The sequence below is a fragment of the Chionomys nivalis genome, chromosome 6 (genome assembly GCF_950005125.1).
Source record: "Chionomys nivalis chromosome 6, mChiNiv1.1, whole genome shotgun sequence".
NCBI classification, from domain to species: Eukaryota; Metazoa; Chordata; class Mammalia; order Rodentia; family Cricetidae; genus Chionomys; species Chionomys nivalis.
Window position 1 is genome coordinate 73424257 of NC_080091.1, and position 26440 is coordinate 73450696.

The 26440-nt window shown below is 42.4% G+C and overlaps 1 protein-coding gene across 1 annotated transcript in view; it reads right to left on the reverse strand.

Annotated features, from left to right (window-relative positions):
- Txk (TXK tyrosine kinase) overlaps nucleotides 1-23317 on the reverse strand; it is a 35304-nt gene extending 11987 nt beyond the window's left edge. Inside the window, exons 1-9 of the mRNA XM_057772113.1 lie at nucleotides 23253-23317; nucleotides 22039-22141; nucleotides 21153-21358; nucleotides 18404-18469; nucleotides 14386-14440; nucleotides 6607-6686; nucleotides 5602-5729; nucleotides 3833-3907; nucleotides 432-603 (exon numbers count right to left, since the gene is read on the reverse strand). Coding sequence (XP_057628096.1) covers nucleotides 432-603; nucleotides 3833-3907; nucleotides 5602-5729; nucleotides 6607-6686; nucleotides 14386-14440; nucleotides 18404-18469; nucleotides 21153-21358; nucleotides 22039-22141; nucleotides 23253-23317 — 950 coding nt within the window. The remainder of the gene's footprint in view (nucleotides 1-431; nucleotides 604-3832; nucleotides 3908-5601; nucleotides 5730-6606; nucleotides 6687-14385; nucleotides 14441-18403; nucleotides 18470-21152; nucleotides 21359-22038; nucleotides 22142-23252) is intronic.
- Between the last annotated feature and the right edge of the window lie 3123 nt (nucleotides 23318-26440).

The window sequence follows — 26440 nt, forward strand, 5'->3', positions numbered from 1 at the left end:
TCACACTGCCAGCCTGTGCCATGTGTGCTGTGATTCCCAATTTTATAGGACAGGACTTTGGGGACTGGAAAGTGACATAGTTCATGTGTGTCACACAGAGGTTAAATAATTTGCCTGGGTTACCCAACTAACTCGGGCAGAGTTGTAACACTGTTGTAGGTGTGTCTGAATCGAATTTGAGGTTCCGTCCAAGTCCCCAGGGTGTTGGGCTGTGTTATGTGAAGTGGGAAAAATCCCCCCTCCCCAAATTGGGCCATGTTTATGGGGTGTGTATGTGGGCGGGGTTCACATGTTTATGGTGTGTGTATGTGGGTGGGGCTCACATGTTTATGGCATGTGTATGTGGGTGGGGCTCACATGTTTATGGTGTGTGTAGGTGGGTGGGGCTCACATGTTTATGGCATGTGTATGTGGGCGGGGCTCACACTCACATCATCACTTTGGCTTCTTCGATGAAATCCTCTTCGGACATGGAACCTTCATTGATGGCCTTGATGGCGACTCGGATGTGTGCTCTCCATTCTCCTAAGTGGACTACCCCAAACTGACCACTTCCAATCTCCTTGACAAAGGTCAACTCAGACGGGTCTATCTCCCACTTTTCTAGAAAGGCAAATGACTCGTGTTACTAAAGAGGAGAGAATGCTGAACTTTTTCTGCAGGGAAAACATTTAGGATTTATCTACTCATAGCCCTTTGTTTTACATAGGATTTAAAGACATACCGGAGAGGATCTGTGACTATTTTTAATGTTCTCAATGTGGCCTTAATGTGTAATCAAGACAACCAATGTTAAGAAAGTCACCTGCTTGGAGACACAAATATATAACAAATTGTGGCTATCAAAATACTATATTAAACATAACTGTGCCTTTCTAAACAAAACCAAACCTGGGACTTAAAACATAGATGTTTCTGTGGAGGCCCAAAAATGTGAGCCTATTTCCACCTTGACCAAAGGTCAGAGAGTTGGAACTTTCCTCTGGTTCCTTCAAGGTTATTGTGTTTCTACCTCAAACAAAGGTCCTATTTAGATAAATTTAGATTAGAAAGTTCAGCTCTCTCAAGGTTATTGTCAACAGGTGTGGCTAATAGCTAGACCTTGTATTTCAGGAATAGAGAAGTAGATATGTTCCTACTCCAAACAAAAGTCTAAGGATCCAACTAAGTTCCTGCTCCCTTAAGGAGATAACAATGGATTCCACCCAGGCAGTGGTTTGCCTCCAGAATGTTTTGGTCTACGGTGTGAACATGATAACTGATATTTTTATATCACCCAGCCTGGTGTTGTTATGATGTTAAATGTATAAATCTCAGGAAGCTGTGGTACTTCCTCTTCCTGTTTCAGCTCTGTGCTCTACCCTCACTGCTACAGACCCTTAGTGTCTCCTATGTCCTCTCCTTAGGTAAGGGTCTGGTCATCTACTACGCATGCCCATCGCAAGAATGCTAACCAACTATATCTAAACATGGATTTGAGGTGAAATTCATGTTGCTGTATAGGTCTCATTTCTCATAAGCAAATCAGGAAGAAGAACAAAAGAACTGTTTTCAAAACTAATACCCTTGAAACTGTCAAAGCTGTACATTTTAACACCTACTTCTTAATACAACAATACCGCCATCTGCTGGAGCTTCAGGGTAATGCACCCAGCAGAATTTAGGCGGGAACTAGTCACCAACCCAGGAGTGAACCGCTGTTGTAAAAGTAACGTAATAGAACAAATCTTGGCTTGACAGTGGTAAAGAATTACTGATAAAATATGAACACAGAGGGAACATTAATAAATTAAAACTCATAATTTTGTCTGTTCATCTGGAGAGATGACTCAGTGGGTAAGAGCACTTGCTGCTCTTGTAGAGTTCAATTTCCAACACCCACATGATGGCTCAAAATCTTTCTTAGCTCCAGTTCTCCCTCTTCTGGCCTCTGAGGCAACAACCATGCATGAAGTGCACTTATATACACGTAGACAAAACACTCAGACATGTAAAATAAAGATAAATCTTTAAAAGAAGGGAAGTGTTAAGAACAAATCAATCCCTGGGCCGTGGTGGCACATAATCCCAGTACTCTGGAGGCAGAGGCAGGCAGATCTCTGTGAGTTTGCGGCCAGCCTGGTCTACAGAGCAAGTTCCAGGACAGTCAAGACTACACAGAGAAATCCTGTTTCAAAAAAACAAATTAAAAAAAAGAAAGAAAAAGAATAAACCAATCAGAAAAAAATCATAAAATACAATTTAAGGGTAAAGATGATAAATACTTGATCATTAAAGAGACTATCCAAAAGGCCACTACATCTATTAAAAGGTGGCCAAAATAATTAGTCATGAGGGATCAAAATTAAACCATCATATGCTTGCTACATTGGTGAAAGTGTTAAAAAGAAATACTAAATATTGGCAAGGATGAAAGAGTGGAGCTGGTGTTCATATACATTGTTGACAGTTGTGGAATTTGGAATAAACTCTTTGGGAAACTGATTTTGCCTAGTAAATCGTAAACTGTGCATAGCCTGTGGCCCAACAGAACTACTCTAAAGTATATATAGAGTGGAGCATAAATGGACATTTATCATCTAAACACAAGCAAGAACTTTCAGAGCAATAGTATTTGTAAGAACCCTGATGGCTGTGTAAAAGTGGTGGTAGCACAAAGTCACAAAGAGAATGAGTCAGCCTCAACCAACACCGTAGATAAAATTCAAAGATAGCGAGAAGAGGAAGAGATTAGATGTAAGAGTGCGTAGTTTCTCATTCTAGTAAATGAAGCATTTAAAACTTGGTGATATATATATATATATATATATATATATATATATATATCATGTGATAGGTATGGTTTATGCACCATTCTGTTAAAAAAAAATTGAACTTTTCCTAAGAAATTAGAGAGCAATATAGTCAACCAAATTTCTACCTATATAAGTTCTTACATATAGGAATGACAAAGGCACTCATAACACCCCGAAGGCACTCTTCCAACTTGCTTAGACTCAGACCCTGAAGCATAGTCATTTTACACAATGTAATTCTCGTCTTTCTTTTTTCTCCCCATATAATCTGAGTTCTACTAATGAGAGAAATTCAAGAGAACAAACATTCCAACAAGTCAGATAACAAGGTTCCCTGGTTCACACCTATTCTCACAGAATTCTATTCACACTTGCTATAAAGTGATTGGAATCTGAGGGTACCAGTTCAATTTGTGCAAAGATGATGTGGAGACGCCCAACAGCTCTTTTTGATAGATTCTCCTGGAAAGCAGTCATTTTCTACCCACCCTTGAAAACAACAGCCTCAACATCTGGAGAAGAGAAGTTATTCATCAAAATGGGAAAGATGACAGCTCTTCGTAAGGTCTAGTGAAATGTGAAATAAAAACCAGAACATTGCTACCGAGTTCAAATTCAAATTACCCCAGGAGATGGGTTATTTAAACACCTCCAGCAAGACACTGGAATTTTTAAAAAACAAAACAAAACATGTAGGTAGACTTTTCAAATGAACTGAGAGTTTAAAGAATCTGTGGGGTGGTTCCTGAATGGATGGATGGATGGGTGGGTGGGTGAATGGATGGGTGGGTGGATGGGTGGGTGGGTGGGTGGATGGATGGGGTGGTGGGGTGGTGGGTGGATGGATGGATGGATGGATGGGTGGATGGATGGATAGGTGGATGGATGGATGGACGGACGGACAGACGGATGGATGGATGGATGGATGGATGGGTGGGTGGGTGGGTGGGTGGACAGACGGATGGATGGACGGATGGACAGACGGATGGATGGACGGACAGATGGATGTCTTCCCTCGGCACACGTGTGTACTTTACCATAGCTAAAACCAGCTGTGGCTGGTAAACAGCTGCCCAGGAGCCCAACTGGATAGCGGAGACGGGACATGAGACCTAAGGAGAAAGAAAAATGAGCATATCAAGACTCGTTACTAGCTACAGAAGGAAGACCTAAGCACTAGAAGACAGCACTTGTCTTTAGACGATGAGGCAGAACAATACTGCAGTCATTATAGTTTTCTATTTTCCATCTGAGAACTTTTCACTCATAATATATACTCACTGTACACAATCTGACGATTCTAAGTTAACAACAACAAAAAAAACCTCTCTCACAAAATCTCAGTGTGTACAGGTGAATTATTAGCACTTTGATGAAAAACTTGGCAGAACTCTTTATTTGAATAATTAGAAACATGTATGTATCAAATACATTATACAAAATATCAATGTTTTATCATAAACTTTCATACTAAACATGTAGTTTATACATACTGACGACTATAAGAAGACCCTAAAATATTTCTGAGGTCTCAGTATTATAAAATAGGTCATGTTTTCTTGAACATGAATTTGTATGTATTCTCTCAAATTATTCTCTTATAAAATGAAATATTTGGTCAAATTGTTTCCAAAAGTGCCAGAAAAATCCACTTAACCATCAACTTGAACTCCCTTTGGAAAAAGGTCTTTGTGGGATTTTTTGTCATTGTTCTCCTTTGTCTTTGTTTTGTTTCGTTTGTTTGAAGGTAGCAGAGTAGAATGAGTAAGACTTCATTTGACTGGATTAACAAGAAAATTCTAGGCAATCAATTTCAATTTATCAATAAACTTTCATTATTTGTTTCTTTAGTCGTTACCCATTGAAAGTCTGTTTGCATAATGTTCTATCTTGACGTTAGAAGACAGTGTTAAATGAGATGCTCTTGGCCTCTGCTCTCCCAGATTCCACTTTCTAGATCCGTTATTTCTGGGGAAATAACGTGTGCATACTCCCAAGAAAAAGTAGGTGGTAAACACAAGATGGAGTGAATAAAATGCAGTGGTCTGAGGATGGGTGGTGGAGGAAGGCCTTTCAGACAAGATGGCAGGAATGATGACCCTGGCTGACACGGAGTCATTCACGAAGATCAGTAGGAAGCCCAGGCAGATAGATGGCATGGGCAAAAACTGGGATGCAAAGGCAGGCTCAGCTCATAGAAAACCAGAAGATATTAAGGCCTAAAATATACGGGATTCTCTTCCAGGTAAATCTCCAAGACCTCAACCAATCCAGAGACAATTGAGATGACTCCTCCTCCTACAGAGAGCCTTCCTTTAGTGGGGAACCATAAGAAAAGACAGACTGCTCTAGTGTAAATGATGAAGGCACACACAGACTATCTGGGATGCAGACAGAGAACATCAAGCACATGGGACTGCATGAAGGTTGGTACCTGAACAAAGAGCAGGAGGTACACTGTGAAGATGTTTTACTCTCATTGGTTTAATAAAGAGTCAACCAGCCAGTAGCTAGGCAGAAAGAGGTTAGGTGGGAGAGCCAGACAGAGAACGCTGGCAAGGAGGGTAGAGTCGCCAGCCAGATGCAGAGGAAGCAGGAGATGAACATGCTGTGTTGAAAAAAGGGACCACCACGTGATAGGGCATAAATAAGAAATATGGGTTAATTTAAGTTGAAAGAGCTGGTTAGTAATAAGCCTAAGCTATCGATCAAGCATTTATAATTAACAACAAGTTTCTGTGTGATTATTTGGGGAGCCGGAGGTCCTGATGATAAACCTGCCTATACCCCCCCGCCCCCCACTTACCAGCTGCATTGTACTGGTGATACTGGATCAGCTCTGGGACTGATGAAAAGAGGTGTCTCTCAGCGACATACCATTGTCCTGAGTCGTTTTTTTTAATCTGATAATGTTTTATTGAAGACTCTGTGTGTCTGGAATCAGTAAAACACCAGTTACTAGAGAAACAAAAGACTGCTTTAGAATTAAGTCTGTGTGTTAGGCGGTGGGACCCCAGTGCTCAAGCTTTCTTCCTGGCAATACTCCACACCAACGAGAGAACAGATGGGCTCAACAAATACCTGGTCATCCCAGGAAAACCCCTCAAATATCGTACGGGTACCTCATATTTAACATAACGTTAGAAGACAAACCCCCAGGCCCAGTGAGGCGAAACTCATCAGGAAGCACACTTATCTCTTGAATGTTGAGTTTGACTAAACCATGAGAAATTCCATCGTGAGGGATCGGAAAGGTGAGCTGAGGTGGAGAAAGTGGATAGAGGGGAACACTGCTGAGCAGGTGACTGCTTCGGGCAGCTATGGTGTCGTTATTAAACTGCAGACACGCCGAGGTAGTCACTCCTCACTAAGGGAGGGCTGCTCCTGAGGCGCTGCCTCTCAGGCTTCTCTACCTCACCACAAGTTCCCGTAGTCACAGAACAGCCTAGGCATAAAGGCACGGGAAGTTTGAGGAGCCCCTGAGCCCTCTGGACAGGCCAACCCTAGAGGAGACTGAGGGGTCTAAAGAACACGCCGCTAGTGTCTCACAACTAATCTAACTTGATCAGGAGGGTTGGTTGGGAAAAGAAAGAGAAAGAAAGCTATGTCATAGACTCGTCATGTTACACACTTCATTTCCTGTAATAGACGACAGAGATACAACGTGAACTGGGTAGTTGTCCCAGTTTCTAGGCCAGAAGTCTCCTCCCTAAGCGGAGTCCTTTCGCAAAGTCCCTATGTGATGGTATCTGCGTAAAGCAAAATTGTCCTGAGGATTATCTCTAAAGTCATCACAACCACAAACGTTTACCTTCCAGCTTTTGTAAACACAGAAATTGTATAAGACCCCAAGTGTCTTGAATCCCTCACAATAAATGCACCTTCTTTAGCCTGCAAAAATAAAATTTATCCATTATTCAAGTGCATTCTTTCTTAGAAAAACAGATATATCACTGATAAAACATGAACCTAAATAGATTTACGATAAGCAACTTACATTTAAGAAAGTAAGTGACTTCTATATTCTTACAATTGAAGAAGGAGCCGGGCAGTGGTGGCACACGCCTTTAATCCCAGCACTCGGGAGGCAGAGGCAGGCGGATCTCTGTGAGTTCGAGACCAGCCTGGTCTACAAGAGCTAGTTCCAGGACAGGCTCCAAAACCACAGAGAAACCCTGTCTCGAAAAAAGAAAAAAAAATTGAAGAAGGAGATTACTTTATTACTTTTCAAGTGTACATTATCATATCTCAAAGGTTTAGGAATCGTATTGCAAGAGAAAGTAACTTAGATAAGAAATTTACAATGTGTGAATATTTTAAAACATTATCCTTGATTTTTCCAGGACAGGTCCCAGGTCTTGTCAACCTTGTACCCAGCATCTAGTGGTTTTTGTTGTGCTGAGGAGGAAAACAGATAAAAATTGCTGATCCACGTAAAAGCAAACTTTGAGTCGGGCTGACAAGGCTGCTTGCTAGAAGAAGGGGAATGAAAGACGCAGGGAGAACCTGTTTCCGGAAAGGCAGAGGGTAGGACAAGGAATCAGAGTTCGTGAGAAAGAATACACGTGGGGGATCCTGTTGGGAGTTGCAGACTATTGGGGGGTGCGTGAGATGAAGAGGAACGGCAGCGGGGGACACGGTAAGGCTTTCAAGGCTCAGTTAAGAGCTAGGACCCTGTGGACATTCTTCGAAGAAACGCCACGAAAGCTGTAAATTGCTTTCTGATTATTTTTGACAGTTAGACTGCTTTGTTTGTTATTATGCAGTTTTTCTGCCTCAGTGGGTGGCGTGCTTACGTTTCTGAAGGCCAAACAACCACAGGGTCTCTCTCATGAAACCGGTGGTTCTCCACCTCCTAATGCTTCATTCTTTAAAACAGCTCCTTCTTCATGCTGTGCTTCCCCAACCATAAAATTATTTTGTTGCTACTTCATAACAGCTATTTTGCTTCTGTTACAAATTTTAATGTAAATACTTGATACGCAGGATATCTGATATGCGACCCCACCTAAAGAGGATCCTACCTACAAGTTGAGAACCGCTGCCATAGAAAGTTCAAAGTTGAGCTTGGCAAGTGTATGACCCAACAGCATGGACAGCCCCTCACAGCACACTTAAGATACCAAACACTGACTTCTCCCATACTGGCCCAAAAGCATTATCCTCGGCCCTCAACTGAACTCTCTTGTGGGCGTTGTGGATGACAAAAGCCAGCTTTTACCGACTTACTGTGATACACAAGTGTGTATCATATACCAAAGGGAAACACAAGACGTTAATAATGAAGGTGTGAAAAGAAAATTTGTGTGTGTGCCTTATGTGTGTTTGATATAATAGGCATGCTTACCAACACACAGAATATGCACATAACAAAATTGTGCGCTTCAAAGAAGGAAGAGCACAGACAGCATTTTTCTGACCACAAAGCAATAGAACTAGAAATCCCGAATAAGCTCCCGAGGACAATACCCCGAGCAGCTCCAGATTTTACAGTTTCTTTTTTCTGACTCAAGGAAACTAATATATAAACGAGGGGCTGCAGAGATGGTTTAGCAGTTAAGAGCACTTGTTGCTCTTCCAGAGGACCTGGGTTCAGTTCCCAAAGCTCACACTGGGTGAGTCACAACCATGTGTAACTCCTAGATACAACACGTTCCTCTGTCCGCCACAGGCACCTCTATGCACGTGGCATACACTCACTCACACACACATACCCATAAATTGAAACAAATCCTTTAGATATAAAAATAAAATTAAAATCTCTAAAATAATCAGGAAACACTGTGCCTGAGGGCCTCCGCCGTACAGTTGCAACAGTGTTCAGAAATAAGCCTGTGCTCTTAGTATTTACAGCAGTGCCCTGCTCAGAAACTGCTAGGGGAGACTGTCTGTGGGTGGGCGTGTCATCGGGGATTGTCTTGATGGCCCCAGTTGACAGGAGCAGCACCATGTCCTAGCAGGAGGTTCTGGGCTGTATAAAAAAGCTAGGTAAGAATGGCCCTGCAGGTGAGCCAGGAAGCAGCCTTCCTCCATGGTTCCTGCTTTGAGTTTTTGTTTAACACCCCAACTTCCCTCAGTGATGGATTATAATCTTTAAGCCGAAATAAAATCTTTCCTTCCCCAAGTTGTGTATGGGTCAGAATATTTTGTCATGGCAACAGAAAGGAAACTAGAACAACCAGTAGAAATAAATAAATAAATAAGCATATCTAATATATCTAATTCAGCAAGTTAGAATAATGGTTATAAAACAAACCCAAGTGTCTTAGTTAGGGTCACTATTGCTGTAAGGAATAACTGGGAAGAAAAATGTTTTATCCCAAGTCATAGTCCATTGAGGGAAACCAAGGCAGAAACTAAAACTGAGTGAGAACCTGGAGACAGGGGCTGATGCAGAGGCGATGGAGGGGTGCCACTTACTGACTTGCTTCTCGTGCTCTGCTCAGCCTGCTTTCTTATAGAACCAACCCAGGAATGGTACCACCCACAATGAGGCAGACCCTTCCCCGCCAATCACTAGTTAAGAAAATGCCTACAGTCAGATTTTAGAGAGGTATTTTTCTACGCTGAGGTCCCCTCCTGTCAAATGACTTTAGCTTATATCAAGTTTACATAAAACTAGCCAAAACATCAGCTAAAGTAGCAAAATTTAAAGCATGATTGCAATGGATAATTAACAAACAACGTATCAAGATTGAATCTAGTATGACTAAAAACCCTAATGGATTAGAATAATGGATATGATTCTCAGAACACAGCATTAGAAAGCACCATAATCACATCCTAGAAAATACTAAACTTGAAAGGAAAAGTTAGTATTGAGATTGAACTGTTCCAGAGCAAATGAACAGCTGATAAACTCCAAAATATGTGTGTAAGATCATCTTAATATCAGTAACATCAACCTAACCCAGGCTGGTGTAGGAGTTCCTTCTGTTTGTGTGTTGCTTTCATTGGTTAATAAATAAAGAAACTACCTTGGTTTAGTTGATAGGACAGAACTTAGGTAAGCAGGGTAGACAGAACTGAATTCTGGGAGTAAGAAAGCAGAGTCAAGGAGAAGCCATGGATCTTCCGCCTCAGACAGACGCCGGTTAGAATCTTGCCGGTAAGCCACAGCCACGTGGCGATACACAGATTAATAGAAATGGGCTAAATCAAGATGTGAGAGTTAGCTAATAAGAAGTTAGAGCTAATGGGCCAGGCAGTGTTTAAATTAAAACAGTTTCTGTGTGGTTATTTCGGGTGTAAGCTAGCCCGGCAGCTGGCACGAATAAGCATGCTCTCTCTTACAACACCAGGCAGAACAAAAGAAAAACCACTGAATATTAAATCAAAATATTAAAGAAAATGTTAATAGATGGAACCCAGTAGCATCAGAACCCACATGCACCACAGCCCATTGACTCAGAGAACCTGAGAATCTGTCCTTACTGTTGCCCGTGTGTCCAATGCAACTGTGGGAAGGTTTGCTTTTATGTGTCATGGTGATTCTGAGAGTGAGGAAAGCTAGGGATGCCAGAGAAAGCCTCCATGTTTACAACAGTTTATGAACAGACAGGCTGGCCAATGAAGACAAGTAGAAAATACATATAATCCAAAATAATTTTTTATCATTATGAGAATGGCAACTAGAGTGAGTGCAGAATAAAAAGATACTTTGTAAATTTATAAGGAATAAGTAATCTTCCCCTTATTCATTGCATCAGGAAACATTATGAATGAACCAGTAGTAGAAGTTTACAAAATAAAACCACTTGCTTCATCGAGAAACAGGGGAGTATTTTCTTGTAACCTTGGAGTAGGGAAAGCAGTTCTGCATTGATTCAATTTATCAACCTTTACAAATACTTTGATAAATTCAAACATGCAAAATTCAAATGCCAAGTTCATGCCAGAAAATGGCTGGAAAATTGAAAACCTAAAAGAAATATTGTCACATGCCACAAAGGATTAGTTTCCTTAGCTATAGCTATATAGATTCTGTAGATTCTGAGAAATACATTAAAAACCCTGTAGAAAACCATGCAGAGAATATGAACAGTTACAACAAAGAAAAATCAAAGACATAAAATGTAACATATGGAAAATGCTTGCCATCTCTAAGCTAAGAGAATGAGTCAAATGCACAGTGAGAGGAGGCAGCAGAGGAAAGATCCAGATGTTTCACATGATGCGCTGCCTGGAAGGGCTGTGGGAAACAGCTGCTCCTGTGTTTCTGGTGGGTGTCTAGACCCTCGCCACTCCTACAGGGCACTTGGAGGTCTACGGAAGTTAGAAATGTATATTCCTTTTGGCCTTGGGTTTCCATCTGGAGAGTTATTCTACAGAAAGATTCATATAAATGGAAAAAGATGTGTGAGAGGAGAGAATTGAAGGCAACATTGTTTTAAGAGTGAAAGAGAGTACATCTCACTTACCTTCCATAATGAACATTGATTTACAAATCATGATTGTGGTGGTTTGAAAGAAAATGACCTCTATAGGGAGTGGCACTATTAGGAGATGTGGCCTTGTTGGAAGAAAAGTGTCCCTGTCGGGGTGGAGCTTGAGGTCTCCTGTGCTCAGGCTATGCCCAGTGTCACAGACTCCTGCTATCTGCAGATCGAGATGTAGAACTCTCAGCTCCTTCTCCAGCACCATGTCTGCCTGCGTGCTACCCACCATGATTATAATGGACTAAACCTCTGAACCATAAGCTAGTCCCTAACTAAGACAGTGCCGAATCTAAACTAGAAAATGATATGCAGATAGAGTGAATGAGAGATGACTTGTGTACTGATGGCGGAAGACTCGGTGGGAAGAAAGAGTGGTGTGTAGAAGAGGCCGAGGAGACAGATGGTTCAGTAGGAAAACATTTGCTGTGCAAGCATGGGGATCTGAGTTTGGACCCCTAGCACCCATATAAATGCCAGGTATGTGTGGCAGCCTGCCTGGAATTCCAATTCTTGGTAGGCAGAAACAGGGAATTCCTGAAACAATCCCCCTAGCTTAACTAGACAAATCAGCAAATTCTGGGTTTAGGTGAGGGACCCTACCTTAATATAGAATATAGAGGGCAATCAAGGATGATTCCAGATGTCAACCTCTGGCCTACATGCACAGTTCTTGTTAGGGATGTGGTCCCTGGTAGGTTTACCATACTGCAGTGGATGGCTTTACCCCTGTACATGTATGGGCAATTATTCTTAGCAGGCTATTTTTAAGAAGGATATGAAGTTGGAAGGGAGATGTGAGGAGAGATCTGGAAGAAGTTGGAAGAAGGGGGAGGTGAATATGATCAAAATGTATTGTATACTTGGATAAAATTCTTAATAAATAGAAGTGTAAATTAGCAGCTTACTTTTCTATTCCCATGACAAAACACCACGACCAGGGCAACTTGTAAAAGAAACCATTTAATTCGGAACACATAGTTCCAGAGGGCTAGAGTCCATGACCATCCTGATGCTGAACAGGACATGGCGCTGGAGCAATAGCTGAGAGCTTACATCTCAACCACAAGCACAAGGCAGAAAGAGAAAGAGCTAAACCACACCCCACCCCAGTGACAAACCTCCTCCAGCAAGGCCAAACCTCCTGATTGTTCCTAACAAATTCCACCAACTGGGACCAAGCATTCAAATATATAAACCTATGAGGACCCTTCTCATTCAAACCACCACAACCAGTCAAATTGTTCTGAATCAAGTCTTAAAAATACCTAGCAATATTAAGTCTGAAAATTCAGTGTGTACATGTGTATGCAAGATTCTTACAAGGAAGCTTATCACCCCAGTGTTCTGAACAGTAAGAAGCTGGAAACAACTGAAATGTTTATAAACATCTAATGGATTTTATATATGCATACAATGAAATATCAAATAATATGGTGATTCTAAATGTATACATATGAATGATTTTTTAAATCATAAGAATCCAAAGTCTTGGATGGTGGCTCATACCTATTATCCCAGTACCTGGGAGGTTGAGGCAGGAGGATTGCCTCAAGTTTGAGTCCAACCTGGGCTACACGTTGAGGCTTTGTCTCAAAAATAATCAAGTATCAATGTATGTGATCATCTTTATGTCAAGTGGTAAAATTATTTATGCACACATATAGATGATAAACATACAAATAGATGGAAAAATGAGAATGCCTTTAGTGAATGTAGAGGAAATGATGGGGTGGGTTCCTGCTGTGCAATTTTAGACCCTTCAGAAATGTCAGGCAATGAGCACAGTGGCAATGCCTGTAATCTGAACTTGGGAATTAGAGGAAGGAATCTCACAAATTAAAGATTAGTCTCAGTTATGAGGTGAGTTTGAAGCTAGCCTGGGCTACGTGAGGCACTATCTCAAACAAAGGAAAACAGAAAACTGAAAAAAAAACCCCTCAGGGTCAAATTTTTAATACGACATCAGTGTGGCAGGCATGTGGGCTCTTCCATAACTCTTTGATCTTGTCTTCAGCAAGATGAGACCCTCCAATTACAGAATCTCTTGTGCCAGACACACACATTCCTGGGATTCAGATCTTGTGACTTGTATCATTTTGTTTATTGCAAAACTGCTCCCAGCTTTCCCTCCTTTAATTTTCCACGGTGGAGATATTGATTTTCCGAGCTTTCTTTAGCAAGCAGACGTGTCACCTGAGGTCAAGTCTTGGTCCCCCATTTTCCACATGGCCCCCTAGTTTAGAGTGGGTCTTCTCTGCAACCTGGTCACTGCTGACATGGATTTTCTTTTATGTACCAAACTGACTCTCATTCACATTTCTAGAGTCTCAGCATCTGAGGCCGGCACAGAATGACACACTTCCTCTCCATGTCTGGGTTTGACACTTCATTTCCCCGCAGTTACCCTGCGCTGACGTTGGAAACTTAGACTCTCCGCTGTTTTGACTTGATTTGACCTAAATGAGCAGTTTTGATCTGAATTTAATATTTTAACCACACACTCTCTTCTTTGTTCCTAAAGACTAAAGAAACCAGCCCTGCAGCTCTCTATATTTGTGTTTTTCATGAGTGTAAGCAGAGGTCACAAGGTGAGAGGCTCTGTTGTGCAAAGGTCATATGGCGATGGCGGTGTTCTCAACCTGTGGGTATGACCCCTGTGGGTCTAATAACCCTTTCACAGGGCTTGCCTAAGACCATCGGAAGACACAGATATTTACATTACAATTCATAACAGCACCACAATTACAGTTATGAAGTAGCAACGAAAATAATTGTACGGTTGGGGGTCACCACAACATAAGGAACTGCATTAAAGGGTCGTAGCATTAAGAAGGCTGAGAACCACTGTCAGATGGGTACCTCAGATACAGACTCCACGGAGAGAACGCGTGTTAAATGAAAGAGTCTGAAGTCAAGATTATGTTAAGAGAAACACGTTTCTAAAATCACAATGGCAGTCCATGAACAGGTGATCTTATATGAATATGCCTGATTTTTGACTTAGAAACATGTGCAGCGGGAGTGAGTTTGCAATGGTGTTTTAAGATCAGAAAGAATAAGAATACACCTTTTTGAAGGACTACAGTCTTCATCATAGACTTCTCAGCATTCCTAGAAATATTCACAGGCTATTTCTGGACACACTGAATTACCTCTTGCCTCAGCAGGCGTTCCGTCTGGTTTCTTGTAATGTTCTTATGATACCATCTGGAAAATTAACAAAGAACACATTTTTACTTTATGGGAATTTTTCTTCAGGAAAAAATATTCTAATTCCTTCATCTTAAAGTCTTCATTTAGAATTTAGTGTAGAAAGCTCTAGCTTACATTCAGATAAATAACAATGTTCTATTATGTTGCCAATTTACCAAGATCAATACATTTTTTTTTCTCATTTCAAACCATTCTATAGTTCATTTTACCACAGCTCACATCACCCTTCTGGCACACACAGTACTTATAACTTTGCATGATTTAACATTGTATAAAATTCCATGAAAAATATGAAGTTAAGAAGTTATCTTCAGTGACTGGAGAGATGGCTCAGCGGTTAAGAGCACTGGCTGCTCTTCCAGAGAACCCAGATTCAATTCCCAGCACCCACACGTCTATAACTCCAGCTCCAGGGGATCTGACACCATCACACCAACGCAATAAGATAAAATAAATAAATCATTTTTTAAAAAAGAAGTTATCTTTAACACGTGCTTAGTTCTGTGAACAAACTAAAACACAGCCATTTCCATATCTTTATTTCCCCTCAGAAAGTTCCAGTCTGCACGTTTTTAGAGATGTTAGGTCCCTTTCCAAAGTGAAACCCATCCTAACTTATCTAATTCTCCTTAATACATCCCCGCTCCCCCAATATAGTTAGTACTTGACAGAGTTTATAGACAGGGACAGCCCACCCACAATCCTGACCCAACTGCCTCCCTTCTCCTCTCCCCCACCACTGTCTCCCCTGATTCACTAAGCCACATTGGGATTTTCTCTTTTCTGATAGCAATAAGCACCCTTCCACCTTCGATCCCTGTTTTCTCTGCATTCAACATGTCATTAGGTGACCAGACATCAGAACGACACACAGCATGCATAATTAAACAACACTATGTGGCAAGCATGTTGTTTGATATGACCAGGCTGAAGCAGTAGTGTACAGAAAAGAGGAAAGCTGTCAAACAAGGAAGACAGAAAGGTCGAAAAATTTACAACTTCAAAACAACATATTAACAAAGAGCTTTAAACGTATCTGGATATTACTGGAAATACTGCTTTGTGGAGAGAAAAAGTCAACATTACACATGAACTGAGTCACATGAATGGGCCAGAGGTGGCTAACTGAAAAGCCTGAAAGGAAGGAGTCTCTCAGTACGTGGACTTCCCCTACCACCTGGTGGTGAGAAACTGCCTCAAAATCTGGATGGTCGGCTACCTAAACCTAATTTAATTAACCATGACTGACTATACTCTGTTTGTTAATACAAATCAGATGTATCAGAAAACCTAACTGACTGGCCTTATCAAGAGGACTAAATATTGAGGTATATTTAGTAAGTGAAATTTGAATTACAGTGACTCTTCTTATTTATTTAAATTTATGAATAATTTATTAAGACCAGCCTGTTGAATTTGAAAGATTACTAAAGACTGTGATAGTGCAACGGACCATTGATAATTTAGGTGTGTGTTGAGAACCAAAGCAGCCATTAATCTACATACCAATGTCCCCTGAAATAACAGAGGTCCCCCATCACCTTTCAAACTGCCTCCTACCACCCTGAGAGCTCTTGTCACGTTCTGATAGACGTCATCCCTATCCCAACTCTTCTTCTCCATCCATCACTTCCCCTGTTTTCTCTTGTGATTCCTATATTACTCTTTAGAATAACAATTTAGTACTATAATTTAGAATTATATATTTGTTTTTATATCTAGAATTGTTTAATGTCCCTTTTCTTCACTACTCGTAAGCTCCATTAAGGCAAGGAGGGTTCCGTGTGTTCTAAATTGTAGCCCCAGGGCCTAAAGTGGCTGATATCAGATACATTTCTGGTATACATTAGTGGGATTGAACACGTAATGGGATCCAGGTGCTGAAGTAACAAAGGCATGCTGATTACCTGTAAAACTAGATCGGGTGGGCCAAACTCCAAAGGACTTCCACATTATCGTCGTATGTTTACTATGTTCCACGTGAGGTCGTGTCCCCACTTTTTGGAGCATTCAGAGGCAGTAGGCAGTGTTGCTCCCGCACTCAGCACCTCCACCTATGGCGGTCCTTTTGTTATAGTCATCATAAAAGTGGATGGCGTGGACTAAGTGACCCATAGTGATTAGTGATGGTAACTATTACATTCCTATTTTAATGCAGCAGTTTAAAAAGAAATAAAATTTAGTGAGTAGTCCTAAGATTTGAATCACTAAAAAGCTTGATTTTAAAATTTATGTAAATTAGAGTTCAAAGAAATTAAGTGGAAATTCTGTTTTGTTGGGTTTTCTCTTTTGGGGGGAGCATTGAGGCAGGGATTTTCTGTGTAGCCCTAGATGTCCTGGAGGCTGGCCTCAAACTCACAAAGATCCACCTGCCTCTGCCTCTTGAGTGCTGGAATTAAAGGTGTGAGCCTAACACCAGAGCTGTCCGATTTAGAGGATCCGATCTCTACAATACAAACAGACTTAAACCAGAGTCTTGGCTTAGTCTAAACAAAGGAAGCAATGAGCAAAAGAGCTATGACTGAAAGAAACGAGAGTGACATAGTTGAGAGTCTGTTCAGTGACCACCAGACTCTTGTTGCACAGGTTACGCATGTCTGCTTTGATCGTCTGGAAAATTCGAACTTGAACAAAGATACGAAAAAAGTCCCACTTTTTCTAATTATTCTGGGTTGATTTTCATACATGGTCTTCTCTAAGCTAGGCTTCTTTTGCTGGTCAGCTTCAGCACAGGGGAGCAGCGAGACCCTATGGGGCAGGCTTGAGTGAGTAACCATAAGCGGATATGAAACTGTTTTCTAAGGGAGATGACGGCGCAGTCCCCTGAATGGGGTGCAGAGTGGAGAGTGGAATCTCAGGCCAAAGGGTCAGGTCAACAGAAAGAACATTCCAGGCAGAAAAGACTGAGGCACTTTGTGATGGAACTGAAGAGCATGATGGGAAGGAGGAAGAGACAGCCAACAGAGCTGTCTGGGAAAGCCATGCTAGATGTGCCACATGCTCTATGATCGTCTTCATCTAGGAAGGCCTGCATAATTCACCAAAAATTTTAAAATTGGAGTCATTTTAGAGAAAGGTGTATTGAATCTTGCCTAAAGTAGCGGTGAGGCCAAGGAAGCTTGCTCCATTGTATTTGATGTCTGGTCTCATACTGGCACCTGTTGGAAGCATATGCTAATTGCAAGGTAAGTAAGTACCAAGGGAGAAGGGCGCATGAATTCAAGCTGTTCAGGTCAAGCACTCTGGACTTATAACTTAATCTGCTGGCCTTACTTTTTCACCTAAAGAGCGAGGATCTTCGAAGCCATTGCCCAGACCTTCCTATTCCAAAACTATAATGATTATCACAAAGAGAGGAAGCTTTTTTTTTTTTTTTTTTTTTTTTTGGTTTTTTGAGACAGGGTTTCTCTGTGGTTTTGGAGCCTGTCCTGGAACTAGCTCTTGTAGACCAGGCTGGTCTCGAACTCACAGAGATCCACCTGTCTCTGCCTCCCGAGTGCTGGGATTAAAGGCGTGCGCCACCACTGCCTGGCTTGAGGAAGCTTTTTAAAGCATAAATTGGATAAGCAGACTTAAATTTCTTGCAAACGGTAAAATCAGCCTCTTCAGGTATTTCTAAAAAGGTCAAAAACGGAGCCAGCATCTAAAACTGGCCTGTGCCGACTGTCGGATTGCAATCTGTCATTTTGAAAAGCAAACGTTCCGTGTAGGACATGCACAACACGTGTATCAGTGTCTCTAAAGCATGGTTGTGCCAAACAAAATAAACACAAGCTTAAGGAGGATTCTCAGAAGCAGTCAAGGTAAGAATCAGAGGTCTCTGTATTGCTAAGGTTACCAAATGTGTTAGTTTCCTTTTCTTTTACAAACCTGAGAACTGTCTATACTTCAAAGTTCCCAGCAAGTCCCTGATTGTCATAGGTTAATCACAGTGCAGGTTTGGGAGGGGGTACTTACTCGTATATTTCTAAATTGGTGACTCTGTTTTCTGTCACGTAGTTGCTTGGGATTAAGCCTTCATTCCTACAACACAAAACAATACAAAACTCAAATGGGAGGTTTGTAACATTACCATGACATGTCTATAATTACTTAAACCCCAAAGAGGTAGGGGGAAATCAAAAGCATTTTACTCATTAAACTGTTAAAAGAATAAAAAATATTTTTCATTTCCAACTCCACAAAAATCTCTATATAATATATACTAAGATCCTAACTTATAAATTAGCTATTTTAAGAGATTTTATGACCCTATTTCATTTTCTTTCCTTCCTTCCTTCCTTCCTTCCTCTTTTGAAATAATCTCTCCATGTAGCTCAGGCTAACCTCAAATCCCAAGTCTTCCTGTGTCACCTCAAGAGTTGCAGGGTTGCAGGTTGGTGCCATCAAGCCCAGCTCTGCTATGCATTTTCAAAGGAAAGTGGATGCAGCTCTGAGTTTCAACTCAACGTTCACTGTCAGTGGAAAGAGCATGGGTAAGCTGAGGGCTGTGCCATTGGCCTCACTGTAGACGGACTATTGAAAGGCCTCGCATTTAGAGAAGCCATTAGCTTTTTATTTCATAGTTAAATTCATAGAGTTTATAAAACACTGCCAAAATTCTGTTTTGTCAATGTTGGGTCAAAAGGGTACCCTATCTCCCCCAAAAGGGCAGGCCAACTGACCCATCCAAAATTGAGTCTCGGCCCAGCTCAACCTGGACTATGGGGGGATTTCTTGTGGTCAAATAAAAGCTAGCATTCTCCAGGAACTAATGCAACTGGTTCCCACCTGTCAAAAGGAGTCATTTCTCTTACCTCTGGCAGAAGTGGCCACCTGAAGTTGCTATCAAAGTCCATAGCTGCCTCCAGGGTTCCTCAAGATCACAAACACCTGCTACACATTTCAAGGTCCATACCTGGGCCTTGCATCCTGGGCCTTCTTACTTCCCTAGGATTCCTTCCTCTAAGTTACCTGTTTGTTCTCTATAATGTCAAGGTTTCCTCCTATCCCACTACTTTCACTATACGATCTATCTGTCTGTCTGTCTATCTATCTATCTATCTATCTATCTATCTATCTATCTATCTATCTATCTATCTATCTATCCATCTATCCATCCATCCATCTATCCATCCATCTATCCATCTATCTCATCTATTTATATCATCTATCATTTATCCGCCCATTTATCTAATCAATCTATCATCTTTCGCTAGCTACTTACTCTCTCTTTTTCTCTTTCTCTCTTTAATTATGCTATATTCTCTCTCTCTCTCTCTCACTGTGTCCACTATTTTCCCTCCACTTCCCTAGCCCTGGCCATCTCCAGTCTGCTGGCCATGTTCAGTCTGCTTCCTTTTCTCTCTGCTCTTTCACATCAACAACAAATGCTTTAACCATACCATGGAGCGGCCATGTTGGCAGTTTCTTTCCTGAACCCCTCACATGCAATCACTGCTTCCAACTAGTCTCTTTCCTGCACCTAACTCCACTGTCTAGTTGGTGATCCTTTTCAATGAGCTATGCTCACATGTTGAAATATGTGGTGTTGTTCATAGATTTAATTTACAGAGAGGTTATCACACTTCAAGGCTTATTCTACAACTTACTTTCAGCTTGTCAGTAATGCATCTTGGTTGTCTTTTGGTCATTTCAAGAGGCGATAAAAGGACAGGAAAAAGAGAACTCCTGGCCTCCCCACTGACAGGTGTCATATCTGCAGTTTCCGTATCTAGGGCAGGATGACTATTGCTAGGCATTAGGAACTTCCCCACTTGAACCCCACCTTATAGGAATAGCCTGACTTGAGTCCAAGACTGTGCTCAAAGATTGCTTTACAGCACTGCTTATAACGGAAGAGGGGCCAAACTAAAATGTGTATACATTGTAGAAATTTAAAGTAATGGACCTTAGTAGTTCCTACTTTTTTATTGATTTTTATTGAGCTCTACATTTTTCTGCTCCCCTCCCTGCCTCTCCCCTCCCCTTCAACCCTCCCCCAAAGTCCCCATGTTCCAAATTTACTCAGGAGATCTTGTCTTTTTCTACTTCCCATGTAGATTAGATCTATGTATGTCTCTCTTAGAGTCCTCATTGTTGTCTAAGTTCTTTGGGATTGTGATTTGTAGACTGGTTTTCTTTGCCTACTTTTAGCTTAGTCACTATGATACCAACTGATTATTATAAGTCTTCTTTGATAGATTTCTACTTTACACACTGAGACCGAATCTCTCAATGATTTTTATGTTCCTCAGGTCTGCTAGGCTAGCTAGCCAGCTAGCTCCTGGAGTTCTCTTCTTGGCCTCTCTCGAGTGCTGGGGTTACAGGAGGCCCACCAGGCTCGCTAGACTTCAATGTGTGTTCTTGGGATCCAGATTCTGGTCCCCACCTTTGGGAGACAAGCACTTTATGGAGTAAAGCCAACTCCCCAGTCCTTATCTATTATGCCTATTCTACAAGTAAACCCTTAGGCAGTGATCCCCAGGACACGCAGGGTCAAGTGGAAGCATGGGGTGGGGGAGGCAGGGGCGTTGTGGAGGCAGGCGCCTAAAGTCACTGTATTTTACTGTTCTCTTAAAAACAGGGATGCAAAGACTGTTTTACCCCATGCAGAGCAAAGAGTTAAGATCACGGAGATGATAACCTACTACGCATGGTCTCCCCTTGCATCCCGAAGCCTTCAGAGGTTGAGGAAAGATGAATAAAGACTCAGTCATCTTCTTACCCCAGACGGTCCCTGGCCTTCCACCAGTGAGGATCACACCTCTCCAATATCAGATATTCCTCTGCTCTCTTCAGTGCCAAATTGCAGGGCTCTCGGGGCATGAAATCATAGAGAGCCTTGACCTGGATCCTCTCTCCAGCAAGCACTGAGAGCGGGAGGGGAGGCAGCGGCTTGCGTTTTGAGGGTTGCGCCCCTCCTCTGTTGGACTGTGAAAAGAATTATGGTTTTAGTCATTTGTGCCAAAAAAAAAAAAAAAACCCAGAAAACAAAACAAAAACCAGGACAAATGCATCTGCCTCCATCTCCCTTCTACTACCCAGCTCCACCAGTCCACCCAGGCAGAAACCAGGGACATGTGCTCCAAATGACTGACGGCCGCATAGCATCAGGGAACACTTGTCATTTTGTGACTTTTTGAAATCACAGATTCTCTCGACAGCATGGCTTTGGAGTTTCGTACATCGTGATTCTCAAAAGATGACTTACCTTGAAACAGTTTCATTTGGCTTTAGTAATTGTTTGCCTGAGAGAAGAGAAGCCCACGCCCTCCCCACCTCCCGCCCTTCCCTGTGCTCTAAGCTTGTGTCTTGGAGGAGCGCTTCACCCTCCAGGCTGCCGTCTCTCCTCATCTGGAATTTAACCCTCAACCCAAGATGGCAGGAGCCACAGTGTCTTTCCCCACTGGTCTCTGTCTTGTTTCAAACTCTATCTTTAAGTCTAGCGGAGTAGACTAGACTTAACTGGATTTCCCCCTTACTTTCTTCTAGAACACTTATTGCGCTCTTACTGTGTACAGATCCTGATTTTAAGTTTTGGGCATGGCCACAAGCAGGACCTCCCCAGGGAGCTTGCCTGTGGGGGGACTCCCTGTGGAAACAATACTCACTTGCTTTTTGTTCTTCAACTTGTCGAGCCATGGCCTGTGACGCTGGGAATAATTTTCTGCAGGTTCTTCGTTTTTGCTGAGGCTTATCTGTGTTCTTACTTGTCTAGCATCAAAAAGCAATCATTTTACAAACAGCTCATAACGAGGGTATTCTTAAGTCCTTCCGAGTCTTTCAGAGATAAAGCAATCTGTGTGCCCTTTTTTGAGAAAGATAACTTTCTAGTTCTAACCCCTCGAGCAAATTCTGAACTACAACTCTAAGAATTTTGGTTTCTGCATCCAGAAGTCAGAAAAGAGAAGTGAATTCAGAGTTGTTTTTGAAATAAAGTTGCAAGAATGTATCATGTGCCCGGAGTCCTATAGTTTTGAGAGGTCTAAAACTCCAGTCAATCCAACTAACACTCTGAGTCAGGCAGTGTGCGAAGAGCTTCCCAGTTTGTCCCTATCACCTCTGGTTACACAAGTACAGGGTGAATGATTAAGAACGCCCATGTGTAGCCAGGCAATGGTGGCCCATGCCTTCAATTCCAGCACTCGGAAGGCAGAAGCAGGCAGAAGAACTCTCTGTGAGTTCACTGAGCAAGTTCCAGGACAGCCAGAGCTGTTACACAGAGAAACTGAGTCTTGGGGGGTAGGGGAACACGTGTGCACCGTAACTCCGCTATTTCATGCTATGGCATCCTCTCTGCGCCTTGGTTTTTCCTCATCTATAAAGCAAGGATTATAAAGGAAAACGCCACGGGAGGTTCTGAGAGCTATGTGAAGGAATAAAAGCAAACCTCTTAGAACAGCGCTCATCGAATGGCTGAGACATGATGCCTTGAGTTAATTCTTACAAAGTCACGTACCAAAGCAAGACTCGTGTAGTGAGTGTTATCATTAAGATAGGATTCTCGTGCTTAAGGGGAAAAATTACTGAGGGGAACACAGACATATAAAACAAGCAAACAAACAAATGAGGGCAGAACCATGCCACATTCTGTGGGAACATACAGAAGTGAGTGTGTGCGGGGTGGTGTGGGGGGGGATGGAGGACCAGCGCACCCGTACAATTTGACTTAAGTCTTTAAGAAATCGAGCCGAGCCAATCAACAGGGACCCAATGGGAAAAAGCTTCACAGACAGAAAGCAAGAGTCGCAGACAGGAGACTCAACAGACAGTCAAGACACTGCATTAACCTGTTTCCCAGAAACTGCCCTTGCGACCGACTCACCTCTTCTGCATGGAGCAGCAGCAGCAGAGAACAGACTGGAAGGTGCTATCTAAAAAGGAGATCATTGTCAGTGTTAGGAAGCCATGGGTCCATGACAGAGGGTAGTTGAAGCTGGCTGGGCCCTGGATAAGAGCAGGGAAACCATGACTGTTCAGAAACAAAGGAACATCATAACCCTCTTCAGCAGTGGAGACAAAAGAAAAAAAGTCACACACACACAAAAAAAGTTACTGGCACCCTGACCAGTGTGGTTTCCCTTCTCAGGCTCTTTTCTCTGGCCTGGTTTCTGCATTTCCTTTGTCATGAGTGATCAGTGGTCACTATACTCTATTGCTTTTGTCATGCTTAGTGCTGGCCATCAGTGCAGAAGAATGGGTTTCCAGAAACAGTGAAATCTATTAGCAGGAGTTTGAAGTTAGGACCACCACAGTTTTTAGAAGGCTTTAAAAAATGAAAATTAAACTCTCTACTTCACTACAGAGAGCTAGTAAACTTAATCTTTGTCGGATTTTAAATTAGACCACCAATCTCTTGGCCTATTATTTTTCCTAGTTCCCCTGAACAAGCCAACTAGTTTGCCATTGCCCGCGAACCCATGTCTGTTAATGGCTCAGACTAACTCTTTCCCTCGGCGAGCAAACTCAGGCTCCCTGGACTCTTGGGGGGCCTTTCTTTCAGTGTTAATTTCTAAACTGCTTCTGAATGAGACACTCACACACCTCTTTCCTTAGCGCACAGAGAACTGACTGTGACCCCACTGGTAGCGGCTAAAGGGTAAGAGACGTTATGTCTCCTGGGGGCTCCTTCCATAATGCCATTTCCACGTTACTAGGTAACACCTATAAGCTTAGTTTTGCAATTCATTGAGCCAGAGAAGTCCAGGCTCATGAGAGACAGTTTGAATCACGTAAGTATTAGATTCACAATCAAGAATCTAGGCTTGGGGCTGGCGCTATGGCTCAGCAGGTAAGAGCATTGGGTGCTCTTCCAGAGGACACGGTTCGATTCCCAGCATGCACATGGCGGTTCACAGTTATCTGTTATCCCAGTCCTGAGGCATCCGGCACACTCTTCAGGCCTCTGTGGGCCTCTGTAGGCATCAGACACAAATATGGTACATAGAAAGCAGACAGAACACTCAGATACATAAATAAAATGAATTGAAAATTAAATGTTAGAGATTTATTTATTAAAAAAAATCTAGTTGGACCTATCCTCAGCTGGTGCCAAAGTGAGAAAAACCCTGAGGCCATGTTGGAGTGAGGCCCTCACTCTGTCCAGTGATGGTCCACACCATGGCCTCTGTCTGCATCTTGCTGCTTCTTGTGTGGTGATGAAGTAACCCTCGCAGAGAACAACCCATCACCCTCATTAAAGTAGCTGCTGGCGTCAACATTGAACCCTTCGGGCCTGGTTTGTTTGCAAAGGCCTTCTTCAGTGTTGACATTGGGACCCTCAGATAGTAATGTTGGAGCTCATAGACCTCCTCCAGCGGCTACAGCGGCTGGCGCCCCAGGGGCTGGCACTCCAGGGGCTGGCGCTCCAATGGTTAGTGCTCCTGAGGCCAGTGCCTCACCAACCGAAGGTCCAGGCCCCTTTAATGCTGCTGGCCCAGTAGGAAGAAAGTGGAAGTCTCAAATGAAGAACGTGATGATGCCATGGGCTTCGGTCTTTTTGACTACATGTCTTTTGAAACAAAAAGCTGGACTCATAAAAGACTGTGGGAACCAGTCCTTACTACCAGCTGTGAGTTACTTTTCAAATAGAAAGTGGTTAGCAGCAAAGTTCAGAAACAACTCCAAATTCCTGGGATTTTTCAAAAGTTCCATGTGGACAGAACCTGATGCTGTTGCATTCTTCCCAGGCCACGACCAGCGACAATTTGAGAAGTTCATAAGTAGGTCGTTTCAATGAACCACAGAACAGAATTTTAGTTCTGACTTTGAATCTACCTTCTGGCACCACTAAGATAGCAGATACCACCCTAGACAGGACTCCTACAGGAATTTGCTGGGTGTGGGTTTCACACCTTTAACTGTCTGGAGGCAGAGGCAGGTAGATCTCTGAGTTCAAGGCCAATCTGATTTACATAGCAAGTTTCAGGCCTTTAAGAGACCCTATGTTTAAAAAATATTTAAAGAATTGTTTATTTGTGTGTGTGTGTGTCCGTGCCCAAGGAGCATAGAAGCTGGCATTGGATCTTCTGGAGCTGGAATACAGGCACTTATAAACCATACAACGTGGGTGTTGGGAGCCTGACTCTGGTTCTCTGTGAACGTACCAAGTGCTCTCAATTACTGAACCATTTCTCCAGGCCCATAAAAGAGCTACTTAGAAATGTATCAATCACAAAGCAATAGAAAGGAGTAAAGGAACCACAGAGGTATGCGAGGCGCTACCTTTAGTTGCCCTTTTCTGTCACTGTCTTTAAGCTAAAAGGCTGAGGAGAAAGAAAGCGAAGTGGGAGAGAGGTCACCTCGCTCCCAGCTTCTACGATCTCACGATCTGATCTTAAGGGATACAGAAGACTCCAAGCATTTCCCCTACATTTTCCACGGGCCTTTCCTCACCGCAATCCAACCAGAAACCAGACGGTTTAAAATCATGTTACTTGAACCCTTCCGTACTCCCCCACATGCCCTTGCCATGCCATGGTAGAAAGCAGGCTCAGAGGAAAAAGTAAGGAAAGAGACAGAGATGGTGGAGCCATTGCGGAGCTTGGCTACCATACTTAACCCCTACCATATCTGTATTCACAGAGCTACAGATTTGCCTTTCTCTGATTTAGACTCAGCCGTTGCACACTCACTGAACCACTGACACGCTGGGTGTGCAGTTATGAACTCTGGTCTCCACCATGGGTTAAAGTCTAGTCCCTGACACACCCCTTAGCCGGTCCCATTGCTGTTTATGACTCGTCCTGACTTAGTTACTTTCTCTTTTCTTTTCCTGCAACCAAGAAGCATCTGAAGGCTTAAAAATAAAATTCGTTTTCTCATTCCTAAAGATCTTCAGTATGTCATGTGACCGGATGTTCAGATCCCAGCTGCTTCTGTCAATTTTCATCAGTTTTGTATGACATTTATATGAGCAAATTGCCAAAAAGAAGGAACGATAAATGGACAGTCGGACAAGCCACTCCTCAGAGGGAGGCGACATTAGCCCTTCAGAACTCCGTCTGCTTTGGA